At 44.3% G+C, this 26,806-nt stretch overlaps 1 protein-coding gene across 2 annotated transcripts in view; it reads left to right on the forward strand.

Annotated features, from left to right (window-relative positions):
• Nucleotides 1-26,806, forward strand: part of SNX29 (sorting nexin 29) — a 388,450-nt gene that overhangs the window by 25,136 nt on the left and 336,508 nt on the right. For both annotated transcript variants that reach the window (XR_014022540.1, XM_081298376.1), the window contains exon 4: nt 12,015-12,139. Coding sequence is in view for 1 of the 2 variants with exons in the window: in XM_081298376.1 (XP_081154502.1) it covers nt 12,015-12,139 (125 nt within the window). In the remaining variant the exon portion in view is untranslated. The remainder of the gene's footprint in view (nt 1-12,014; nt 12,140-26,806) is intronic.

Raw genomic sequence — 26,806 nt, forward strand, 5'->3', positions numbered from 1 at the left:
GAAGATTGGAGCCCAGACTTCTGGTTCCCAGTGTGGCCCTCATTCTTTAAAGCCAGGTCCCCTGTTGTTTTATGGCACACACTTTCCCAAAGTGAGAGATTTATGTCACAGCAAGTATGTGACATCATTTTAGACGTTAAATGTCATGGTATTTCTTTCAATTCTTTATCAGGCTCAGTGATATCAAGGGGAAAGACTCGGTTTGATATTAAGTTGAACTAAATGAAATTGCAAATATTTGATCATTTTTGACCTACAAAAATGTCAGTTTGTTCAAAATAGTTTAAAATACATGTCTCTTACACCTCTCTCCCCCGCTTTTAGACAGCGTGTGCAGATTTTAGTCTCAGCTTTTTTTCTGTCTATGCAGAGAGTCAGAATTTAATACTTCAATTTCCTTGACTTTAAGGCCTATTCTGTTTATGTCATGTGATGCTGGTTATAGTAGCATATAGTTTTTACATAGTGCACATATATATATTTTATATAGCATATAGTTTTTTAGAAATATTTTTTAGCAATATAGTTTTTTCTTTTTAAAAACGGATATATTTAAGTAAAAAAGGAGTCAAGTTTAAGACAAATAATTAAATTATAGTGCAGCTGGGCAAAGTGGTACACGCCTGAAATCCCAGTGGCTTGGGAGGCTGAGGCAGGAGGATCTTGAGTTCAAAGCCACCCTCAGGAACTTAGCAAGGCCCTAAGCAACTCAGTGAGACTTTGTTTCTAATACATATATGGCTGGAGATGTGGCTCAGTGGTTAAGTGCCTCTGGATTCAATTCCTAGTACTAAAAAAAAAAAAAAAAAAAAAAAAAAAGTGCACATTTTCCAATGTGACAGAGTGGTCCAGGTGTTGGTGAAGACGTGGTAGGGAAGAACATGTCAGCAGGGCCAGGGTGCTTGTTGGAGTTTTGAGGCTCTAATGCCAGAAATCCAAAGTGTGTGTTGGGGGGGAGGGGGAGGAGAGGTTTGTTGGATCTTGTGAGATTGATACAGCAAGATGCAGCCATCCTCACACGAAGCCTAAAACAACATTTAGGGGAAATGACAGCCAGGAGTTGTTTTCCTTTCAGATTGTGTCCCCAGAAACCTCCCCAGGAGGAAGCGGTGGCTGTCTCTGGGCTCTGTCATGAGTGCTTGTCGTCACTTTCTGTTGGTGTTGCTTTTTAGCTCTGTTTTCCCCTGAGAACAAAGGCTCATTCTCATGGCTCATTAAAATTATCCCATTTTCTGCCAGACTGGCCTGTGGTGAGGATTTAAAATAGCTTTTGATTAGTTTGCCCTGTAGAAATAATGGCCCAAGAACTCAGCAGGTCCTGGAAGTTACCTCAAAGGCTAGATATGTGACTCTTCCACAGAGGCATCTTCTTCCATGTGGATTTACAGAACATAATCTAGACATTTCCCTGCAGAATTATAAATAGTGATGAAACAGAAGGGTAGTAAAACGGGTGTGGGGTTCAAGCCTCGGATTTTGAATCTGGGTGTTGCTAGTTCCCAGTCATGGTGTGATTTTGGGCAGGTTTCTGACTTTCTTGAGTTCTGGTTTCCTTATCTATAAAACGGGGATAGTGCCATTAATTTTCGTATCATGGAATTGAGAGTTAGCTTATGTGCAGGCCCCAGAATGATGCCTGCCAGCCAGTAAGTTTTTAGCAATTGTTGGCTAAAAAATTGATTGTCATTTTGATGACATGTGAAGAATCTTCAGACTCTATAGATATTTACTATACGCTGAGTCTCTGCCATTATGAGTGCTGCTGAGTTGACTTTAGGTATTTATCTCAGAATGTTTGAAAATTGTAAATATTTGTCCGTCTTTCAGGTGAGGAGGGCAGGAGAAACCAGAGGACAATTTCTTCTTTGAGAGCGTGCCAGGGAGAGGGTGTGTGAGTGTGTGTGTGTGTGTGTGTGTGTGTGTATGAGTGTGTGTTTGATTTTTATCTATTAGGGAATTAGAAACAGTTTTGGGCATTTCAGTAAGCTAAAAAACAAAACCAGCTGCCCTTTGCTGTTCTCTAATGTTATTCTTAACACATTTGAAAATTGTCACATGTGTTCCCCGGACACTTATGAAACCAAACAGCCTTTTCAGGGGCATTTTTCCTCTTTTCAGTGTCTCTGTGGGTTCATCAGATGACTTTGATCTTCATTGTATCATGTGTTTCTTGCTAGCCTCTTTTTAGTTTGAGGTTTTGACTGGGTGTTATCCTGGCAAAACTCCGGGTTTAATTGGATTTGACATCTACCCTTAATTGGATTTGACATCTACCTTTATTTCCTTTATTTCCACTTAGAGACTCCCTAGTAGATATTCACACTTGTTAGGCAAGTGCTCTACCCTGGAGCTATATTCCCAGCCCTATTTTTTTTTTTTTTATTTTACTGTATTGATCAAATGAATTGATTACTTTTCGGAATTTTTTTTTTTTTTGAGCAAATGTGGGATTCTAGGGTTTTTAGCAAATCTGAGCATCTCCATATCAATTTTAAATCAAGATTTATCTTGTATGTATTGCTGGTTGCTAAGAAAGAGCAGCGCACGCCCCAGTAAACAGCATGTAAGCACCGCTGTCGTCACCATTGCATCATTGTGTGCTTTGGTGTCAGACATACCCTGCCCATTGTGGTCACAAGCCACTGATGACCAGATGTGGGGATCTGGGCTGCTTTATCTCCTCTAAGCCTTGGTTGCACCACAGAAAATCAAGGGATGAGTTATGGTATGCACTTGCGAGGGTTATGGTGAGGATTAGCTGCAAACTTGCACACCCAGCAAGAACTTGACAAACTTAATATGATTTTTAAAAATACGACTAGGCATACATACATTCGTGTGTGTGTGTTTGTGTGTGTGTGTGTGTGTGTGTGTGTGGTGCTGGGGATTGAATAGGGCCTTGTGCACGCTAGGCCAACACTCTACCCTGAGCTGTACCCCCAGCCCATATCTGTGTTTTTGAGTATTTACTGAAATTAAGGGCCAGAATGATTGGTCATGAATTCATCCATTCAACAGATACTTATGTTGAAGGTGCTCTGTTGCATATGGAAGACGAACTGGATGAGATGGTTGCTGTTGTCAAGGAACTCCAAGTGGAGTCCAGGAGATGGACATGGAAACTGTGGTGACAATCATATGGCCTGTGATGATAATTAGATAGTATTGAGCTGACTGTGGGCTGGTTAGTGGTTAAATGGGCAGGGTGGGGATTCTGGGCTCTTCCTGGGTAGAGAAGTGGTGAAGGCATTGTTGGGTGTGTAGTGTGTATTTCCCCGATATCTCGACCTGCTAAGGTTTTTTTTTTTTTTTTTTTTTTTTTTTTTTTTTTAACTTTGGCTATTTCTGTACCATTTTCACAATATATGTCCTTTCTATGTGCCACCCTGAGCCAGAGGTTGGCTTAAGGTAGAATTTCAAGGCACTGTCTACTGTGTTCTTGTCAAAATAATGCCATCATCAAAGATTGGTGAGCTGGTTCAGTTTCTTTCTGACACATTAAGATGATTAACACAAACAGGTTCCTCTGTGTTCCCTGTGTACCTATGGTGTGGGGCAGAAAGGAAAGAAGTAAAGATCCTGGCAGTCCTTTCTGTGTTTCAGAAGCACAGCTTCTGCTCAGGATGCCGGGTGGGCAGGCAGGCTGTGGGGTCTGGGGTCTGAGTGGACAGTGAGGATGGCCTCTCGGCTCTGCTCAGCCTTTGCATCTGTGGTGACTTGAAAATGGCTCCTTATGAGTCTGCACTGCTGCTGTGTTGTCAACTGTTTTATGAGGGGAAGGGCCCCGATTTTATCTCTTCTACATGTTTTTCATCCCTTTGGGTAACTTAAGTTAATGACCCAGGAATTATCTACTTTGTGTGTGTGTGTGTGTGTGTGTGTGTTTGTGTGTGTGGTCCTGGGGATCAAATCTAGGGCCTTGCACATGCTAGGTAAATACTCTGCCATGAGCTACACTCCAGCCCTATTTCCTTCCTTCCTTCCTTCCTTCCTTCCTTCCTTCCTTCCTTCCTTCCTTCCTTCCTTCTTTTTCATTCTCATATAATCATTTACAAATAAACACACACACACACACACACACACACACACACGCAGAGCAGAAATGGGATCACGTGTAATATTCTGTACCTTTATTTTTTTTTCCTAGCCTTCTCCTGCTGAAACACTTCCAAGTAATAGTTCTAACAATCCTGTTTTAAAGGCTGCAGTCTATTGCAGAATAAAGATGTCCCAGGAGGAGTGCTGCCTGTGAAAGAACACTGACCTGTCTCAGTTGTCACTACTCTGGACAATGAAGCAGTAGCCACCCTAGCACCTTGCCTTGTGCACGGAGGACTTGATTTCTTCTGTGTAGATGTCCGGAGCTGGGTCGCTGGGTCCGGGGGAAGGGCTTCTAGCTTTCTAAGTGTTTCTGGCAGCAGTGCTTGAGACTCCTGGTTCTTTCTTTCTGTGATACTCTTCAGCGTTCTGATATTTTGTCAGCCTGGAAGGTGAAAAGTGGTGGCTCACTGCCACTTCAATTTATATTCCCTCGATTGCTAATAAATATCAGTATCTTTCTAAAATACGTGTTTGTTGCCTGGATTTGTTCTTTTGCGCAAAACTTCATGTTATTTACTCATTTTCTTATTATTCATCCTTTGTCTTCTGTGTATTATGGCAATCTGTTCTTTGCATGACAGACATTGTTTTCCAAGCATCCGTCTTAGTAAACATAGGTCAGGGATCCGTTGTATTCCCAACTGGGAAATCTTCATGTGGTAGACTTTTAAATTTTCCATTTTTAAAAATTTTTCTTCTTTTTAGACATATGTGACAATAGAGTGTAACTTGACATGTTACACATACATGGAGTACAACGTATTCTAACGAGGGTCCCATCTTGTGGTTGTACGTCACGTGAACAGGTTGTTTCTTTACTCACCGAACACCTACCTGCCTGCCTCCTGAGGCTTCTGAGTTGTCAGTATTGTTAAGATCCTCTCCAGTGTGAGTTTGTGCATGTGGCCTTTTTTTGTTTTATTTTTCTTGGTAAGATTTCTATTATTTACAGTTAAACTTTTAATCCATCTGGAGTTTATGTTCGTATGACCCATGGAATAAGGCACAAGTCCAGTTTGACTTTCTCCTAGGTGGGTGCAATTTTCTCACAGTTCCTTTGGCTCTTTATCTCTGAGCTATGATTTTCTTAGTGCAGAGGTGGGATACCCTGGATCAAAGCATGGAAGCCTGATTGAGAGCCCAGGGGCTTGTCTGGTCCTGGTGGCCCCGGCCCAGCAAGGGTGTGGGAGGCCACTGTGCACCAGGGCTACCAGGCAGAGGGGGTGTGGTGCCTGGCCTGTAGCCCGAAGCACCCTTGCTCTGTGTGCCATTGCACCCAAATTATGGCAAATGGTGCATAAACAGAGAGGAATTTCTCACCCAAGCCGGCTTCTCCTCCTCCTTCAAATGAGAATCACACCATTTATACGACTTGCTTTTTTGTAACCTGCTTCTTCATTTTTAATTAACTTGGCTATATATTACAGGCATTGTTCTAGATCAGTAGATAACATAATAGAGCAACTTAACCATTGTGGCATCTTTATGTGTAGCTAAGAAAGAAAAATCAATGCCGATTTTAATTGTATAATTTAATCAATAATGAGGCACACCTGATTTCAGAGACTTTAAAATGCGTGTGGGCTGGAGAGGCTTCTTAGGGTCAATGAAATGTGGAATCTCATTGTTTTTATTTTATTTCTTAATTTTTTTTTTTGTGGTGCTGGGGATTGTACCCAGGGCCTGTGAATACTGGGCAAGTGCTCTGCTACTGAGCTTCAACCCAGCCCTGTCTCATTTTTTTAAATGCCTGCATAACATTTTGAATATTGGGAATGCCATACTTTTTTTTTTTTTTTTTTTACTATTTCCTTGTTAATGGATGTTTGGGTTATGTCTCCTTTTGTTTTTGTTCTTGCCATTGTAAACAGTGCTGCAACAAACCTGTTTGTGAATACATATGTGTCAGCCTACTATAGTGCTTTTGTATGAGGTTTTTTAGTTCAAATTTTAACTTGGAGCTTATGGTAGATCCACATACAGTTTTAGGAAGTAATGAAAGAGTAACTCTATTTGCCCTTTAGCCAGTTTCTTCTGAAGGTAACATCTTGCAAAAATCCAAGGACAGTTTCTCACATTTCTATGGTTTTGTTGGGTGCAGTGATAATCCCAGCTACACAGTTCAATCCCCAGAGCCACAAAAAAACTAGAAACATGTGTGTGTGTGTGTGTGTGTGTGTGTGTGTGTGTGAGAGAGAGAGAGAGAGAGAGAGAGAGAGAGAGAGAGAGAGAGAGAGTAGTCCTGTGCAATTTCATCTTCCGTGTAGTTCTGGTTTCTCCCACCAGTGGGGACACAGCATGATTTCCTCACCGCAGGAGCCTCCTGTTGTTCTTTTATAAAACACCTGCATCCTTCCTTTTTCCATCTCTGTTCTCAATTCCTGGCAATCACGCACCTGTTCTCCATTTCTATGTGATTTCAAGAATAGTATATAAATGGAGTCCAATAGTATGCAGTTTTCTTGGATTGGCCCCCACCCGACTCTGCATAGTTCCCTTGGGATTCATCTAGGTTGTTGCATTTATTAATAGTGTGCTCCCTTCTATTGCTGAAGACGATTCCATGGCTATTTCATAAAAAGATATTCAACTTCCTATTAGCCAAGAAAGCAGAGCAACACTAAAACACAACTTAGGACTAAGGACGTAAAACCAATCGTAGTGTGCGAAAGTGTGGCTGCACCATAGTTTGATTAATCATTAGTCCCTTGAAGGACATGTGGGTTGTTTTTGAAGTTTGGCTATTACAAATAATGCGGCTAGGAACGTGCAGGTATGTGTGCATATGTTTGCAGAATATACTCTTGGAGTAAGTACCCAAGAGTACCTCTGCCTGGCTGTATGCTATTTGCCTAGTTAGTTCCCACCAGCAGTTCATGCTGTGGGTGATCTGGTTCCTCCACATCCTTGCCAGGGTTGATATTGGCATAGCTCACTGCGGTTGTAACCTGCATTTCGCTAGTGATGCTGAATATCTTTTCTTGTTCTTATTGGCCATCTGTATATCCTCTTTGGTGAACCGTCTGTTCATGTCTTGCTCATTTTCTAATTGGTAGTGCTTTTATTTTTATAGGGTAGATTCCTAAAGTGGGATTGCTAGGTCAAAGGGTATGGGCATTTCAAAAATTGTACTGCCAGATTTCTTTGCAGAAAAATGTAGCAATTGCTATTTTTATCAACAATTCGCATTTCCCCATACTTGCGTGTACCACGATTGGTGGTGTTTCAGTGTTGCTCTGCTTTCTTGGCTACCAGGAGGTTGGTGTCTTCTTAGGCTTATTGGTCAATGCTTTTCCTCTTGTTACGTTGTTTACCTTCATAGTATTTCAGTTTTGAGTTGCTTATCTTTTAAAAACCCATTTGTAGACCCTCTTGATGGGGTGTGACTGTTAACCCTTTACAGTTGTGTGTGCTGTAAATGTTTTCTCTCGTGTGTTGTTTATTGTTTCATTGCTTTTACAATATCTTTCATTGTGTTTTAAAATTTTATGTGATGAATTCTATGAACTGGTTAGTGTTTTGGGTTCCAGAGTATCCTGTCCTCAAGTTCCTCAGGGCAGGAAGAATAATTTTCTTTCTTATTGTTACACATTTACTTTTTATACACTTAACATTTTTGTTTGATCTCGATCCCTCTGGAACTGAGTTCCATCTGTGCTTTGACATAGAGGTTCCTCCTTATTTTCTTTCAGCCCCTGGCATCAGCACTGGTTGAATAGCCCATTCTTGCCATCTGAATGGAAGTGCTCCTGTTATTTTAATGTCTCCACTTTTTCTTGTTACTGGGGGTGGCTCTCAGTGCTGTTCCATCACTTTGTTTTATCTCTGTCCCCCAAAAGACTCGGTGCCAAGTCCTTATTGCAATTGATTGGGATTGTATTAAATTTATACATTAATTTGAGAAGAATTGACATTTCTTAAAATAAGTTTTTTTTTCTTCAGGAAAATGATGTTTCTATTTTTTATTTTTCCCTCCAGTACTGGGATTGAACCCAGGGGTGTTTTATCATTGAGCTACATCCCTAGCCCTTTTTATTTTTAATTTTGAGACAGGGTCTCCCAAAGTTTCTGAGGCTGGGCTCAAGCTTGCTATCCTTCTGCCTCAGCCTCCTGAGTTACTGGGATGACAGGTTGTGCCACCACATCTGGTAGTTTCTATTTATTTTTGATCTTTATATCCTTTAATAAAATTTTATGCCCTTCTTCATTTAGGGCTTGTATTTTTCTTGTTAAAAATGATTTATTTTGCCTTTGTCACTATTACTAGTGAAATTCCTCTCCCTCATTTTGTCTACCTAAAACAATTACCTTTTTTTCCCCTACATATTTTTATTGGTGCATTATAGTTGTACATTAAAAAAATCAACTTGGATGTCAGTCTTTTATTGCAGTATTTTAAAAGTTGTGGGTTAAAAACACTTTTTATACCTATTTGTAGGTCTGCTTTTTTTCACTTAACATTGTAGCTCAAGCTTTTATAATGTTATTTTCCATTTCTGCATGCATTTTAAATAGGTGCATGATTTTTTACTCAGTACAACCTTTAATCCATATTTGTTCATTCTTTATACCTCCGGGTAGCAGTATTTCTGGTTCTTGTGGCATGAATACTTTTTAAAATGCTTGTTTTAGAAAGTTCAAGAAAGTGTGAAGGCAAGAAAAACCTGACCTATCTTCTTTGGCCAGTGGCTCTTCATGTTTTAACATAATTCCCTTCTGAACTGTGTATGTGTTTAGCACAGTTGAGAACAGTCTTTTTTTTTTTTTTAAAGAGAGAGTGAGAGGGGAGAGAGAGAGAGAGAGAGAGAGAGAGAGAATTTTTAATATTTATTTTTTAGTTCTCGGCGGACACAACATCTTTGTTGGTATGTGGTGCTGAGGATCGAACCCGGGCCGCACTCATGCCAGGCGAGCGTGCTACCGCTGAGCCACATCCCCAGCCCATGGGGGGTCTGTTTTCTTTAGCATAACATTTTCAAGGTTCATGCATGTAATTGCACGTATCAGTACTTTATTCCTTTTTGTTCTCAAATAGTATTCCATTGCATGGATAGGCTGCATTTTATTTATTTATTCATCTGGTAAATAACTGTATGACTGTATGCATAAAAACATGGAGTGATTTTGTTGACAGGTGCTTTTTAAAAATTTTTTTAGGTGTTGATGGAGCTTTAATGTATTCATTTATTTATATGTGGTGCTGAGAAATGTTTTAGTTGTAGCTGGACATAATATCTCTATTTATTTATTTATTTATTTGTTTATTTATTTTTATGTGGGGCTGAGGATCGAACCCAGGGCCTCACACATGCTAGGCAAGCACTCTACCGCTGAGCCACAGCCCCAACCCCTGACAGGTGCTTTTTAAACATTAGAATATTCACTGTAACTAAGTGCCCTGCTTAGTTAAAAACATTTCAATTCATTACCTTGAAATGGAGGTTGATATAAAATACCATAGAGGCAGCCAGCCTGCCACAGTGAAATTAAAAGCATTTGGCAGAGAGCATTCTGGGAAATAGTAGGGACTGGGCTGAGCAGATGAAGAGACATGTGAAAACAGATGCTCCTTTGCTTTTGTAGGGATTGTCAACTAACTGAGCAAAGACAGGGAGCCATGGAAAACCTTGGGTGACAGACATGGTTATAGATCAGTGCCTCCTTAATATGCCTGCTACAAGCTAAGGGAAGATCTATAGGCTTGGGCAAATGTGGCCTCCTGGATCTGGTTTAAAAATTACATGACATCTTCTGAGATGCATGTCTTACCAAAATGTACATCAAGTCCATAATGTGCATCCATGATGGGAGGCCCCTGAGGGGAGGGGTCATTTGGTCACATTCTCCATAGTGCAGCAGAGAATAGATGCCTTAGAAGTCAGATCATTGACACAGAGAGTTGCAAGAGCTGACATAAAAGAATGAGGAAGCACTCAGGAAGGGGACACTTGAGAAGTATGGAATGACCAGTAGGCACCAAGCTCAGGTGAAATGGGGAGGAACACAGGGGGCTGGGAGGGTGTTGGAAGGAGTGGCTCCCACAAGGCTGGCATCATGATGTGCTCCTGTGTCCACCTAGGTTTTCTGTCGTGTTAGCTTGGTTGTGAGTGGGGTACATCGGGGAGGCAGTACTGATGTGGACCCCAGTCCTCAGGGACTGTTTGGGCTCTTCATCTGCTGGCCTGCATTCCACTGCCCATGAGTGCCAGGTTTTATCTAGAGCTGCAGGGCAGTCACTGACCTGTGCTTTGGAGCCAAGCGAATTGCCAGGGGTTGTTAAATGGATTGTTGTATTTGGAGAGGTTTGTTTAAAGGTAGAGACTTTTATTAGTTACAGAGGAGCCTAAACACAGTCCAAGGTTGGTTGCTTGTTTTTCCTGAGATAGGGCTTATGTTTTGGCCCCATTTTTTTGTTCCTGTAGAACTTAGGGAGTTTGGTGGGTGTCCTAGGTTTTAGGAAGCCCTCAAATATAGGTAGAGAGACTAGCAAAAGTACATCTAATGTTTGAGTGACATTTTCCCAGCACAGAGGGTTATGTCAATGTGGGGTAGTATGTCTTCCGAGTTAGAATGTCCTGTGGGGGTGTGGTGGATCAGCTTGTGGGGTGGCCTGTCTTTTAGATCTTGCCACTTGTGCATTGTCTCTGGGAGGTCACACAAGTGTCTTTAAGCCTCAGTTTCTTCATGTGTAAAATGGAGATAATAATACCTGCCTCACCTGTGTCATAATTTGGATAGGAGGAGCTAGTGAAATAATAGGTATGGAAATGTTTTGCCACCCATAGAGATAAACAAGTGCAGCATTATTACTTCAGGTGTGGTTGGGAGCAGGAAATCCTTGTGGTTAGGCAGAGTTGAGCCAGGTGGTAGTGGCCTCAGGACCTTTGCACTGGGCCCCTCTCTCCAGTCTGCTGTCTCTAGTCACGTCCAAGTTGTAACCCCAAAACCACCGAATCTGTGTGACCTTGCCCCATCCCCACCTGCCTTGTCATCCTGTTTAATTTTCTTCTGTGTTCTCATTAACCGAATGGACTGGTTAGCTTATTTGTTAATCTCCTCTTCTAGCATGGTGTAGATGTGTAGATGCGGTAAGGTGTGAGACCTTTATATTCTGAGTTTAGACAGAGCCTAGCAAATGGGAGATATTCAAGATTTCTTACCCTTGTTTGCATGACCAAGTGGAAGGGTTTTGAAGGCCTAAGACCCAATTGGGTAGTGGCCCAGGAGCCCTTTGAGTGTTGCTAAGAATTGAATGTGGTGGCTCTGACCTTATTTCTCTGTAGACACGTTCCCAGATTTCCCGTTTCTGTTTTCTGAGAAATAAATTCAATTAAATGTGCAGTAATTGTAACTTAATTGAAAAACTTGCCACCTCTGGATCTGAGTTCCCAATGTAATCTCATAACAAAAATAAAGAACAAGAATCAGAATTCATGTTTTTTTTTTTTTTTTTTTTTTTTTTTCTCTAAGTAACAGGCCATGAAATTACACAATGTTTCCAATTTGGTAGGCTGGTGAATCCAGGCTCTGAAAATGTAATTGTGTTCCTTCAACCACAGGGTGATAGGAATTGTAGTTGGAACTTGCCAGTTGGATACAATGAATGCCCCCCACCCCCTTCCCATCCATGTGATTTGTTTTTAAATGGGCTGGATTTCTCCTTCTTCCGTGTGCAGTTACTATGTATTCAAGAGTCTGATGAAGGTGAGGAGGGTCAGGGACTTCCTGGAGTTCTGTGTGTGCCCACACGGAGTGGCCCGGGTTGCTTACCAGGCCCCCTGCCTTACCTCCAGGTGTCTCCTGTTTACCTGCACGTGCAGGTTCACACCTGGGGCTCACTCCCCATAAGGCTGGGCCCCCTGCCGGCTGCTCCCTTCATAAGGCCGACTGACGAGTGCCTGGTTCTCCCGCAGGGTTACCTGTCTCTGCGCCCAGCTGGAAGCCGTCCTGCAGCATGGCTTGAAGAGGAGCCGAGGATTGGCGCTCACAGCGGCGGCGATCAAACAGGCAGCAGGCTTCGCCAGCAAGACGGAGACAGGTACTGCTCGGCCTCCTGAGGCGGGGGTGCCGAGTCTCTCCCCTCTTGCTCTTATTTATTGTTAATAGCAGGCTAGGCGGTCGTCGTGTGGGACTGCTCTGTTTGTGCGGAAATCAAAGTCTTGTTTGTGGTGGCGTCTGGTATATTAAATGAAGTCATCCTTTGTGCAGAAATCTCAGTGCCACGTGTTCCCGACTCCTCTGGGTTCGGGGGCCGGCAGCCAAGGTGACTATTTCAGCAATGTGGTGTGACAATTGCTGAGAAATTAATAATCTGTTTTAATTTCATGCATGGGGATAGCGTGGCATTTCATAATTGTGTCTCCAACAGCTACAGAAACCGCACAAGTCTCTGAACTGAGTTCTATAGCTCTCACCTATTTTAATGTTTTCAAAACATGTCCCCAAGCATTAGGGATAAGGCCAGTAATAGTAACTGGCTGTGGACGTGGGCCTTTGGAAAGGCATGCAACTGGTGCTCAGAGCAAGCCTGGACCTTTGTTGGTCTTTGACAAAAGTTAACTCCTCTGCCCTCACAACAACCCCAGGAGTGGTAGGAATCTCGGTTGTGTCCATAGTATGCATGAGGTCACTATTCCCTAGATCAGAAATTGGAAGTGGATCGTGCCATATAAAAATGGACTGTGGTCTCTCCCTCCCACAACTTTTCCCTTTACTGCTTGGGATGGAACCCAGGGTGTGGTCCTTATTAGGCAACTGCTCTACCCCCGAGCTACCCTCCAGCTACCCCCCCCCAGCTACCCCCCCTGCCCCCCCTCCCGCTACCCCCCCATTTCATAGGGCATGTTTTTGCCAACACTGCTTGTGGCTACCACCTTGAATTCCTGCATCTTCCTTGTCCCTGTGCTAGTGTTAGTGTGGCATGTGGCTCCTAGGGAGAGTGTGTGATCTTTTGCTAGTTCTTTTTCACAGCAGAAAGTCAGCTGGTGTGTTGAGAGGTGGTGTCTGGAAATTCGGACTGCCTCCTGGCCTTTCTCTCCCTCCCTCCGTGGCTGTCTTTTTCTTTTCCTTGAACTCTTCAGCTAATCTCTGATTCTCCTTGTTCATCTCCCCAGTTGCTCCTTTTCAGAAACGAATGTGGTTCCTGGTAAGTTCAGCAGACGTCTTCGAGGGGTATTTCGTGCTGACTTTTCTCAGGTGCTCCTAGGCCCCCTTCATCACAAGTCCGTGAAGGAGGGAGCCTGTTTAGAGAAAATCCAACCTTTCTTAAACTGTCACCTTGGCGACATCTGAATTTTGGAGAGGACGCAAACTGAAGCAGTTGCAAAGCCAGGATTTGCACCCAGGCAGCCCAGTCTCCCCCCCCCCCCCCAAAAAAAATACACAGATTTAATTGCACCTGAGCTCCCTCCCCATGCTTGGGGCAATTATCTTATCCATTAGTTTTTCCTGGGCTTTGTGTGCAGGACCCTGGGCCTTATGGAAAGGCGATACCACAGGATGTGCCCTCTGGGCATCTACTGACTTTGCCCTCACCCCAAACTAGGGGCCTCAGGCTTTAACGAAATCGCTGCCAGCTGCTGTGGCCACCTGGGTGTCAACCTCTAGTGGTCTCTCAGTGGCTTTATCTCTGGGATGCTGCCCCAAGCCTCTGCAGGGGGAGGCTGGATGTTACGGGCTAGTTGCTGCGCTTTTCTCAGAGACCACCACGCTTGCTGGGCCCTTGTATTTTCCCCTTCTTTGGTCTTCACTGCCCCTGGGGTTGGTTACCATGAGGCTCCTGTCGCCTCCACCAGGTGAGGGCAGCTGCTGCGCATGGCTAGACAGCTCCAGGCTGTGAGAGCAAGCCTCCAGTGACCTTGAGGAAGTTCCTCTCTGAGCCTTAGAGGCTGCCTCTCCCAGAGGTTGTTGGGAGGCTTCATCGAGAAGCTTGTTCTAAAGGCCTGGTAAGTGTTGAGCCCGGTGTCCTGCTCTGCCCAGCACTTGACCTCCAACCTCTCCTCGTCCCAGCTTCCCTCATGGCACTGACCGTTTGTTCATGGTTTGCTCCTACGCAGACAAGAGCCCTTGCTATTTTGTTACTTGGCCTGATAGGAATTAGGGAGGTGCTGCACGTTTGCAGGGCATCTCTGGCCTCTCTGCCTTAGCACGAGGAACCTCCACCTGCACCTGGGAGTGGGGCTGGGCAGAGGCGCTGCCTGGTTTCTGCTGATGGGGGTGTGCTGGGCAGCCTTCCGCCAATTAGAAGCAGCGCCAATTAGAACAGACCAACTGAGCTTGGCCTGGGGTGGCTGCCAGCCTCAGGGGCTGAGTTAATTAGCCATTAGCTGGCCTTCGCAGCCCTAGCTGATTGAGACCTCCTCCCTTCTGGGAATGCTGGATTAAAATCCTCACACAGGAGGCTGGCTGGTGTTCCAGCTGCAGTGAGTTGGGAATGGTCAGATCAGTGGCTGCTTGTGGCTGTTCTTCAAGCCATTGCAATAACACTTTCAGACCAAGGAAGAAAAAGAAATCCAAAGAGGACAGGAAGGAAGGAGCCCTGCTCGCCCCCCTCCTGCTGGCCCTGGGACGGGGCACCTTATGTAGCATGGTGGTACAGACACTGGCTCTGCAGTCAGGCAGCAGGGTTGACATCAGTGACTTGTCACACGGGAGCCCTCTGGGACATGTCTCTGAGCTTCTGTTTCCTCATGTGTGAAATACAGTAATCACAGGAGCTGCCTCTCGGGGCCTGGGGGGACTGGGTGAGAAAGTTCCAAGCCCCAGGCTGCCAGTACTGACGGGAGGCTAAGGTGGCAATGACTTTCCAGGAGATGGGGTCCCTTTTTTTTTCAGTGATAAAACCATGGTTCAAATGAGTTAATAATTTGCCCAAATTCCATATCTGGTAGAGACAGAGCTGAGGATTCCCACCCAACTCGGATGGACTTGGAATTCCTGGCTCTCCCCAGCTCCCCCATCTCTGATAGCAGGCTGATGCCCTTTATCACTCCCAAATAGAGTGCTGTGGCTCAATTAACCAAAAAGTGACAGAAAAAATAATGGTGAACGAGCCCATGATGCTCTTGTATTAACTGTTTACAGACGAGGCACACTACCTTTTAAACTTTTTTTTTGTACCAGGGATTGAACCCAGAGGGTGTTTAACCATTGAGCTATAGGCACAGCCCTTTATATTTTTTATTTTGAAATGGGGCCTCACTAAATTGCTTGTGTTCTCACTAAGATGCTAAGGCTGAGTGATCCTTCTGCCTCAGCCTCCTGAGTTGATGGAATACAGGTATGTGCCACCATATCTGGCGAGGAACACTACTTTTTTTTTTTTAATTAAAAAATTTTTTTTGTGATGCTGGGGGATCGAACTTTGTGTCCCACATGAGCTAGGTAAACGCTCTACCACTGAGCCACAACCCCATCCCAGAACATTACCTTTTTAAGAGGAAAAAGTTGAATCTCAAAGTAATAACTGAGCAAAATGATATTGTTGACAATCACGATACAGGAGGTAATGGGAGTGCCTGCTGGGGGCATGTCGGCATTTGGACCTCTAAGGTTAGGGTATGTGGAAGACTGGGTTTAGGGACTCGTGCTCAAATTGTGGCTATTGTTTAAAAATCGTGGAATTTCATGTTGAATTATGCGTCTGTAGCTTTTCATAGGCTGCAGTCTGTGACTGTGGTCCCACAGGGCACTGGTGACCTTGGCTGAAGAATGCACCTGGCTTTGTTGGTGGGGCAGATGTGCTCTCTGTCTCTACCTTTTCCAGTGCCCTGGAACTTGGGACAGAGCAGCGTGGGCTGCCACTTGAGCACAATGCTGCTGTTTCTCTTGTTAGAATCAAGAGGAAAATACTTCTTGCATTTTGATATTTACTTTGGCTCTTGTGGGATCACGTTCCTAGGTAAAGATAATTTTTGAACATGTTAAGTTGGTGATAACTTGTTTTATGGAGTCCTAATATCTTCCTGTGTGCTGAATGAAGGCAAAGATGTATGTTTTTAATCTAAGTTTTGATAAATAGATCCACTTGGGTTACTGCTGTCTGGGATCAAGGACTAGAACATGGCCAGCACCCAGGAAGCCCCCTTGTGCCCTCTGTCAGTAACCTTCTCCAAAGGTAACCATTACTGAGTTCTCACACTGGATTTGTTTTGCTCGACTGCATATAACTTACGTTTGTACCTGGTTTCTTTCATCTCGACATCGTTTTAGTTTCTGCTGTGTCACTGGTATACCAGTGGCTCCTTTGACATGACTAGAGTTCAGTGTTTTACAGTTGTTCTTCTGCTTTACTGCTGATGCCATTGACACCATTTCCAGCATGGGACTATTGTGACTAGTACTGCTGGGATGTTTTTTGTACCATCGGTTTGGTGAACATCTGTGTACATCTCAGTTGGGTCCAGGGGTGAATTTAGAGGATTCATAGACCTCGAACTTCAGTGGAGAGTGTGGTCACAGCACTTGATGTGTTTATTGGCAGTTGGTCTCATGCCACAGATGTGGTGGCTTCACATTCCTGCCAGCACTTGATGTCGTCCTGAGGGTGTACAGTGTTTCATTGTGGTTTTTGTCATTTCCGGATGACTAATACTGTCAATCCTGTCTCTCATGCTTATTTGACCTTCAGATCCTCTTGTGTGAAGCAGTCACATATTTTGCCTGTTCTTCTGTTGAGTTGTTCTCTTACTGATTTGTAGGAGTTCTTGAGTTATTCTAGATGCAGGTCCTTCCTAGGATACAAACATTGCAAACATCTTTCCTCTGTAGTTTACCTTTCACTTTTTTTTTTTTTTAAATTTTTTTTTTTAATATTTATTATTTTTTAGTTCTCGGCGGACACAACATCTTTGTTGGTATGTGGTGCTGAGGATCGAACCCGGGCTGCACGCATGCCAGGCTAGCGCGCTACCGCTTGAGCCACATCCCCAGCCCACCTTTCACTTTTTCTTCTTAATTTTTTTTTTTTTTTGCTTGTAGATGGACAAAGTATCTTTATGTGGTGCTGAGGATCGAACCCAGTGCCTCACATGTGCAAGGCAAGCATTCTACCACTGAGCCACAACCCCAGCCCTACCTTTCATTCTTAATGATATTTTTCAGTGAACAGAAGTACTTCATTTGGGTAGTCTGATTTATCTGTCATCTTACTGATCCATGTTTGCTGTCCTGCTTAAGAAATCTTTGCTTATTTCAAAGTCATTGATTTTTTTTTTCTAGTTTTGTTACTTAGAATTTAATTTTTGTATATGGAATGTGAGAGGGCCACCTTTCTTTTTTTTTTTTTTTTCTCTTTCCTCCTTTATAGATACCCAGTCTTCTGAGCACTATTCTTTCTGAACTGCCTGGAATTATCACTTTGGTCATAAATCAGGTGTTCATATATTTTTAGATAGTTTTCTGAATTTATTGGTCTATCACCCCTATGTCAATAACACCATGACTTAAGTACTATATTTTGGTGAAAAATATTTATATCTGTTAAGGGTAAGTCTTGAATTTATTTTTCAAGTTTCTTGACTATTCTTAGCCTTTTGCATTTTCAAATCAGCTTGTCAAACCATCTCTCACACAATTCGTTGGGATCTTGATTGGGATTGCATTGAATCTGTAGATCAACTTGGGAAGAATTCACATGTTTATAATGTTGACTATTCCAATCTTTGAACATGGGGTAGCCCTTCTCTATTTAAGCCCTCTCTATTATCTGTTTTGTGGGTTTCTGTAAACATTTGTTAGATTTATTCCCAGAGATTTGAGATTTTCTTTTGATATTGTTACAAGTGACAAAGTGGCAATGAGTGTCTGTGGTCTGGGCTACTCTGCAGGGTGAGGCAGGATGTTTTCAAGTTTGAGGCCAGCAGGAACGACTTTCAAGATTCTGTCTCAAAATAGAAAACAAAAGGGCTGGAGAGGTGGCGCAGTGGTGCAGTGCCCCAGGTTCCATCCCCAGATATATACACACACAAGTGATTTTTCTGTATTTGGGGGTGGTACATAGAAATGAAGTTGCTTTTTGTGTAGATTGGTCACATATCCAATAAGGCCATGTATGCTAAGGTCGGTTGCTGATTAATCATAATGGTTTATATATAGATGGTTTTGGATTTTTTACTTGTTTTCTTTGCAAATAGTGAATTTTATTTCTTTCTATTGTTTCTTTTTCTTGCTTTATTACTCCATTGGACTTCCAGTGATGTGTTTAATAGCAATGGAAATATGCCGGGTTTCTGTTCTTGCGACTAAAAGGCTCAGGGGTCCCTCCAGGTAGACTGGAGTAAATGGGCTGCACAAAATAACCACATGAGACACAAATACCTTTTTCTTTGGGGTCGCTGTGATGGCTCCTCTGACCTTAAGGGTCTGCAGGAAGAGAGAGCACACGCAGACTCCTTTTATTGAGAAGCTATTCAAATAAGTCAAGGAGTCAGGTTTCAGGGGGCTGAGTCTATCTTCATGATGTCACTGTCAGCAGGTTGACTGACACCTAGGTAGGCCACACCCAAGGGCACAGTAAGAGAAGGGGACACACACAAGGCACTTCCACGGAAGATTCTATCCTAATCAGGGCAAGGGGTTATATTACAAAAGAACAGGTGAGCGTAGCTCCACCCATGGGTCTGTAGCAAGACACATCCATGCACAAGACACGTCCCTCAAACCCAAGAAGGGTGGGGAAAGCTCTGCCACATTTCTGTGACTGAGTGCCTCAGTACCCAGTCGGGGAGTGTGACTCAGTCACGTGTGAGGTTGGTCTCCCACAGAAATATGGCAATATTGCCTTATTCCTGATTTCAGAAGCAAAGCTTTATCAGATTTATCTCTCCTATAACTCACTGATAAGAGTTATTTTTCATGGACAGGTCGAATTTTATCAGAAGCTTTTCCTGATCTATTGAGACTGAATTTTGCATGTTTAAACACTCTTGCCACCCTAGATCAAACCTAACTGGATAATGATGTGTTCTTTTATCTATCACTGAATTTGTGTTTAGGTTTTTGCAAAAAGTAGATAATCTTTTTATTGCAATTTCCTTATTAATATTTGGGATCATATTTATGCTGGCCTCGTAAATAAGTTTTTTCCCCCTCTATTTCTAGATAAGTTTTTATACAACTGGCATTTTTATTCCTCAATTGGAATGATTTACTGATGAAGGAAGAACTGGAGATTTCTCTGGAAAGTTTTCCAATTATAAATTTATTTTTGTCAGTAGCTGTAGCACTTGAGGCTTTCTACTCATGTGAGTTTTGATGTGTTTTAAGGAAAATGTCTTGCTTTTAAAGTTTTATTGGTGTGTAATTTTAGTACCTTCTGATCATCAATCATCTTAATATAACATTTTTTAGGGTTGTGGCTTTTTAAGTAAAGAATTATTAAAGAATCAATCATTTATTTTAAGCCATAGAAATGTGTATTGTGATACAACAATTACTAAAAGGGCAGTATGTAAAATTATGGATGTGTAACCGACGTGATTCTGCAATCTGCATTTGGGGTAAAATTGGGGGTTCATAACCCACTTCAATCTAATGTATGAAGTATGATATGTCAAGAGCTTTGTAAAGTTGTGAACAACCAATAAAAAAAAAAAAATGTGTATTGTGGTACGGGGGCTGGAAGCTAGAGATCAGGTTCCGGTGTGGCCAGGTGCTGGTGATAGCTTCTATCAGGTTGCCCGATGCCCATTCCTTGTTGGAACCTCCTGGGTGGAAGGAGAGGTGGTCATGTTTTAAAACAAAACAGAAAATAAACCCCAGCTTATTAGAGTATAATCTACTCACCATCTAATTTACCCACTGAGTGTAACTACAGAGTTGTGCAGCTGTCATCAGAATCCATTTTTAGCACATGTCCATGGCCCCAGAACATTCCTTCATACCCATTTACAGTTCTGGTCTCCATTCTTTCTGATGAGAATGGAGACCAGAACCCTAACCCTGTGGGTCAGGTCGGTGGCCCTGCTGCCTTCAGGAATTCGTCTTTGGCTTTCAGCTGGCTTGATCATCGTGTGTTGAGGGGTGGGTTTCTTTATCCTGCTAGGGGTTTGTTGAGCTCGGATGTGTGTAAATTTTATAAGTTTTTCATTCCCTCAGGTAAGTTTTCCCCTCTCCTTGTGCGCCTTGCCTGTTGTCTTCCCACACATGTGGCCTCAGGGTTGGCCAGCAAGTGTGCGGCTATCTTGGGTCCTGGCCAGTCTTCCCGAGATGCCTGATTGAGGCTCCACATTCTGGACTGCAGACTGGCCAGGGCCCAAGCTAGTCACACACCGTGGGCCAGCCTGGGCCATGAGTGTGCACCCAGAGGGCTGGCAAGGCGCACAGGAGAGGAGAGACGAGGAGGAGCTCCGCACCAGGAAAAGCCTCGAGCCAAACTGGCTCCAAATGTGGCAGCCACATCTGTGGATGTCCCTTCTCTTCAGGGTCTTATTTCCTGAAATTTCCCTGCTTTATAGAGGGCTTAGGCCTTCAGTTTTTTCTGAATTTGTTAAAGGTAAAAGCTAGACTTTTTTTTTTTTTCTTATTTGCACAGGGAATTGATGTGATCTGTGCTGATCTTCCACAGCTGAGAGTGCTGGTGCATTGACACCTTTTAGTATCTGCCCTTCTTCATTGCCAAATTTGCCCCTGGTGTGTGACCTCCTGCATTATTTTTCTACACATCAGGTTATTTCAACCTGATACAAAGCCTAAAATGGGAGTTTACATTAAAGTTTTTTGGTGATTTTTTTTTTTTTTTTAAATCAGTGCCCGCATAACACCCCCTGTACTCCAGGGTGCTGTGGTTTGGTTTTGGTTTGGGGCCTAGCATTCAGGCTTCTATTTGTTTTGATGCAGAGACTTTTTCCTAAATGTCCCTGGCTTGGGAAATGTTGGGAAGGCAGCTGTGAGTATAAGCAGGGACTAGGGCTTGTGTATAACTTGAAGGTGTCCCCAGAGGTTCCTGTGTCAGGAACCTGGTCCTCGGTGTAGCAACGTGTGAGTTCAAGAGGCTAGGTGAGTGGGCGGTCAGGAGGGCGCTGTCCTTGGAAGGGATGAAGCAGTTCTTTGGGGACCCCTGAGTTGGTTCTCTAGGGAGTTGTTTTAATAGGTAAGCCTGGCCCCACTGGGAATTCTGACTTCCTGTCTTACAGTATGACCTCTCCCTCTCCCATGTGCTCCTATCATAATGTCATCTGCCATGTGACACAGCTAGGACTTCTCAGCTGAGCTGGCGCCAAGCTCATTGGATTTTCTGCCTTATAAAATTGTTTGCTAGATAAACATCTTTTTCTTCATAAAATAGGCAACTTCTGATCTTTCCACGATTGTAGCAGAGAATGGACTAAAACAGCACTCAAGCCACCAGCTCCCTTAGACTTGTTCAGGTTGGGTGTGGGAGGCAGTGTCCACCCGAAATTCCAGTCCCCGTGAATAAATGGTTGCATGTCTGACTCAACCAAGGGTGGCCTGGTGGAGTCCCCAATGTGTGTCCTTTAAGACTGGTTGGATTCAGGTCCTGGAAGTGAGGGCCCATGGTGTCCTGTGGAAAAGTGTCTCCTCTGACTTCGACAAGTGGCCAGATCTACAGTGACTGAGGTGGTGAGGGGCAGCCTGGGTTGGGGTCTGGTCTGCAGCCTGAACATGCATTCCTGTCCAGTTGTGCAAGTCATTCTGGAGATTGCAGCCCACATGGGCCATGACCTCTCCAGCATCCTCCCTTCTTTAAGATGTCTGTGGTCAGGGGTTAAGGGGTGGCTGGAGGGTCTTCTATAGTCCCGGAGGGGAGAGAATCTGGATCAGATTGGACCAGCCATAATATTTACCAGCTTTCTAGGAGGTGGTTTAGAAATACACAGGAGACCCATTTCTAGCCAAAGGGAAGGGAGGAGAATTCCAGTGAGGGGCTTCTGAGAAAGTTCTGTGCTATGTAAAAGGAGACAGAGAGAACTTATTTCATGGTCTTGGGTGTTGTGTGTGACTGTGAGACGTTTGGGGCTTTGGCAGTGATCTTGTGACCACAAAGGGGCAAGTCTGGGACAAAAGGATGGCAGTTCAGAAAGATGGAACATACCTGATTCTGAGGATTTCCCTGAACTACGGGGTTAAGCAGCTGGAGCTGCCCTGCTCTGTGTTTAATGGGTGGGATCACCCATTCCCTAACATGCCGAGCTATTTTGAGTTGGGTCTTTTTGTACTTGAATTAGAAAACACTTTGACTGAAACCATAGAGGAAAGCAAGATGACTGGGGCAGGGATGTAAAAGGCCTTTGTTCCAGAAGTGGGAGGGATGATGTGATTTCATGTCAATCTTAGAAATGATCCTGGGTGTTTTCTGGTCTTTGATGACTTGTCAGGCTTTCTTGTTTTCCAGTGGCTCATGTTGAGCATCTCCTGTGACCCTTCCTGTTCATTATTCCATTTTGTTCCTTAAATGTCTATTCATAGGGAATGGCAATGTCTCCATTTTACAGATGAAGAAAAGGAGGCTTGAAGAAGTGAAATAACTGACTCCTCTTCTAGAGCTAACCCATGGCGGAGCTGGGCTTCCTATTCAGGTTTATGTGATTGTGATTCGGAAGCTCCTTCCTTTGTGATCTTTCCGGAAAGGGGGGCTTCAAAGACCTTGACCCTCACCCCCAACTCTGAATTCAAGTACCAAGTAAGGTAGGATTATGTAGAGCTGAGTTCAGTAATTTGTCCCACCTATTTTTATAAATAAAGTTTTATTGGAACACAGCACGATCATTTGCTATTGTACTGCCTGTGGCTGTTTTCAGGCAGAGTTATGACCAAGGCCATCTGGCCTGTAATATGTATTTACTATTTGGCTCTTTACAGAAAAAGTTGCCAACTATTACCTTGGAGATCAAAGATGGCAGAGACCTCATTATCTTTCCGTTTCCTGTTCAGTGGTCTGCCGTCCGTGTTCCCCTCAGATGGTAAGCTTTGTGAAGCAGGGACGCCATGTCTTTGGCTCTTCTTACTCCCCATCTCTTGGCATAGGGTCTGGGGATAGCCGGGCTCTTCAGTAAATCAGTCCACCTGGAAGGGAAGGGCACACAGTGTGCACTGTCCTGCATTTTCCGATTCCTAAGGTACCATATACCACGGTCACTCCAGAGTGCTTGCTACAGGGGAAGTGATTAATTTCTAAGGAACAAAACAAAATATAATTACAAGTGACTCGGAGACCTCTACCAAGGCCCGACGTGGAGGTAGTAGACATGATCGCCATTGGAAGCCCAATATACGGAATGCAGCCTGGAAGAATGAATTACTAACCTGGAGGGAAGAAGGAACCACTGCAGGTTCTGGCGTTTGATGTCATGACACTGGAATTTGTTCTTTCAGCCACTCATGTCTTCATCAGGTTACGTGTTGGCAGTTGGTCACAGGCCTATAGGCATGATTCAGAAGGTGTCGGAGATGGTTGCTATTTCTGAGCCACCCAAGACTGAAGTCAGTGTGCTGCTTGGTCTGGCAGCTTTATCTCCGGGCCTAGATGATTCCCCGAGGCTCCGTCTTGAGTGGGTGTGTTTGGACGCACTGGGGGCTAATCCAGGTCTCGGGCCTGAATCCTCGCCATGGCCCACGTTCTCCCTGTGTTCTCTGTCTAGTGTTGGCTGTGCCCTTACCCAGCTCCCAGGCAGCCCTCTGCCTGCCTTCCAGCTTCCTCCTCCTCCTCCTCCTCCTCCTCCTCCTCCTCCTCCTCCTCCTCCTCCTCCTCCTCCTCCTCCTCCTCTTCCTCCTCTTCCTCCTCTTCCTCCTCCTCCTCGATACGAACTAGTTCTTCACAAAGCACATTTGTCTGATCTTCTAACTCCCGCTCTGTGTAGGCAGAGGGTCTTCCTTAACAGACCCCCATGAACTTGACCTCTCTGATGGGTGCATTAGAGGTGGGACCTAGTACACGTGCTAGGTCATGGCTTCCACGGTTCTCTTCCCTACCAGCCCTGCCATCTTGGCTCCTTCTCTTACTCCTGCTGTATACCTAAGGCTAACCTGCAGTAGGCAGGCAGAACATGGCAACACTGCAGTTGGCAAGGAAAAGTTCCCTCTTGCCACAGTCCCTGGTGTCTTCCCACAGTTTAGCAGCTAGAGCAAGATGCCAGGTGCTCTGAAGGACAGAGCCTCTGTGCCGCTGCCTTGTGATGGCTCGGTGCCTGTGACCAAGTTAGATTGTTACATCCCTTATTTTTTGTGTGCTGGGAATTGAACCCAGAGCCTTGGGTGTGCTAAGCACTCACTCTACCACTGAGCTTCACCCTCAAATCCCATGTTTTGAATAGCACTTTTTTTTGTATTGTCCTGAAACTCTTCAGGGCCTGTGCTCCTTTCCTTTCCATTACCTTTCATCTCTCTCCAAACCCTTACCCAGACTTCTCCTTCCCAAACTTCTATTTTCCTTTCCTTTTCTTTTTTTTTTTTTAAAATTATGGTAAAATAAGCATAATCAGATCTACCACTGTAACCATTGAAAGCATACAGTTCATTCACATTGTTTTATAAGTATCATCACCATCAATCTTCCCAAACTGAAACTATGTACTAAACACGGATGGACATGAAATTCCAGTCCCTACCCCAGTGCTGGCACCCTCCATTGTACTCTACCTCCATGAACTTGACTACTTCAGGTACCTCCTTCATCATTTCCCCTTTTGTGCCTGGATTATTTACACATGCTCAAGGTCCATCCATCATAATTTCCTTCCTTTTTAAGTCTGAATAATATTCCTGTGCATGTATTTATCTCATTTTTTTGCTCTCAGTGGACCCTTGGGTTGCTTCCACGTGTTGGCTGTTAATAGAGCTGCTGTGAACATGGGATACAGATATTCTTTATTGCTTTCAGTTATTTTGGAAGAACTGAAAACATACCAGAAATGGAATTGCTGGATCAACTGGTAATCCTATGTTTAAATTTTTGGGAAACCACCAATTCGCTTTCCACAGCAGCTGTATCACTGTATGTTCCAGAAGCAATGCACAAGGCCCCAGTTCTCCACATTTCCACGTCCCTGCCAACACTGGCTTTTTTTTTTTTTTTTTTGAATAGCCATCCTAATTGGTGTGAAGTGGTAGATCTCTGTTCTTTCAAAGCCCTCCGTAGCCTCTTTACCCAATTCAATGGGACTGTGCTGCTCCTACAGTCCCAAGTCTTCTCTCCTCAGACCTCTGAATGGCACTACCTGCTTTTCTGAGTGTTTCTGTCTCTCAAAGGTCAGGGACTTGGTCCATCCTTACTCGTTCTTGGAGCTCCAGTGTATTGCAAGGTACCTGGCCATCTCTCTCGTGGATGATCAAAATAATGATTTCAGGACCTGCTGCCCATTTTCTGGGAAGCTGAACCCTTGCCTTCCTTCTGACCACATCTTTAGTCAGTCGGAAGCAGGTGGATTAATATACGCCCAACTAAATTTAGAGAAACCAACCTTCTTTCTCCTCAGTGGGGATTTTTGAAAATGGTTGATTGCACTTAACTCAAAGCAGAGTTTATATTTTGCTTCATTGAGTCACGCTGGGCAGCAATTTCATTTCTGTAGAAAATTAATTTTGGAGGAAGCTGCATGTGCCAGGAGAGCCCTAGGCACATTCTTTTGTCAGGGGAAGTCCGCTCTGCCACCGTCCCCTCCCTGGTGCTTTCAGTTCCTCTTGGTGTTGCTGTTGTTTTCATCGACTTGCAGATCGACTTCTGGTGGAAATGGAAAAGACCTTGGAAAGATGTCTGCTGGAGTGCAGAGATGATACTGAACTGGGTCAGGGTGGGTGATGGGGATGGTCACCAGTTGGTGAGAATGGCTGGCTTTCGGGAGACAGCCAGAAGCCAGGCTGCCGCTCCTTCTGGGCTAGGTGTGAACCCACATGTCACTAGATTACAGGGATGTCCACAGGGTCCTGGGGAAGGTCCTTGACATCTGGGGTGGCAGGGAGCTTGGGCCAGTGGACATGTAACTGGCATGAAATTTCCACATGCTAAGGTCTGCCGTGGCTGGACTGCTGTCTCTTGGGCTAGTGTCACTTCGGGCTACTTCACAGGTGTTTAGTCTTGATGTGTCATAAATGAAGACTCAGATTGACATTGGTTGACAGTCTCCAAGCTGTAATTACCCAGCTCGTAAGTCCCATAGGTCCTTGTCTTTGCTTCTGTCAGAATGGAAATGGCTTTGGGGCCTGGGGTGGGGTCTGCCCCTAATGGGTAGCAAGATGTGAGTTTTAGAAGCCTTGCTTTGCTACTCAGCGAGTCCCCTGCCCTTTAATAAAGCCATTGCTCACATTATATGTGGTTCATATTTAATCCACAGTCCCTGTGCTCTAGTTTGGGGAGGCAGGCTGGTGGCTATTGGAAGGTGTTTAGTGACAAGGCAACAGCCCCTTGTTGGAAACTGCTTCACAGATCCACTTGCCTTGCGGTGGGGCTTGTCCAGATTGGGATTCTCCTGGGATCTGGGAACATCTGTTTTCACCCAGTCCCTGCCCAGTGCTGGGGGCACAACCTGGGGCACAACCTAGGGCCCCGCACATGCTAGGCAAGCGCTCTACCACCAAGCTGCCCCCAGCCTTGGTTTGCCTTTTGTTCCTGGAATGGTGGATGCCTGTTTGGCCGGTCCTGTTGGTTTCTTACCTCGTGTCCGTCCTGCTCTGCTGTGGCTTAAGCAACACTGGCTTTGCTGGGGCCGTGGCTTGTCCTTCATCAGGTCATGAGTGGTGGGTGATTACGCTG

This window comes from Spermophilus citellus (genome assembly GCF_964194105.1).
Source record: "Spermophilus citellus genome assembly, chromosome: 6".
NCBI classification, from domain to species: domain Eukaryota; kingdom Metazoa; phylum Chordata; class Mammalia; order Rodentia; family Sciuridae; genus Spermophilus; species Spermophilus citellus.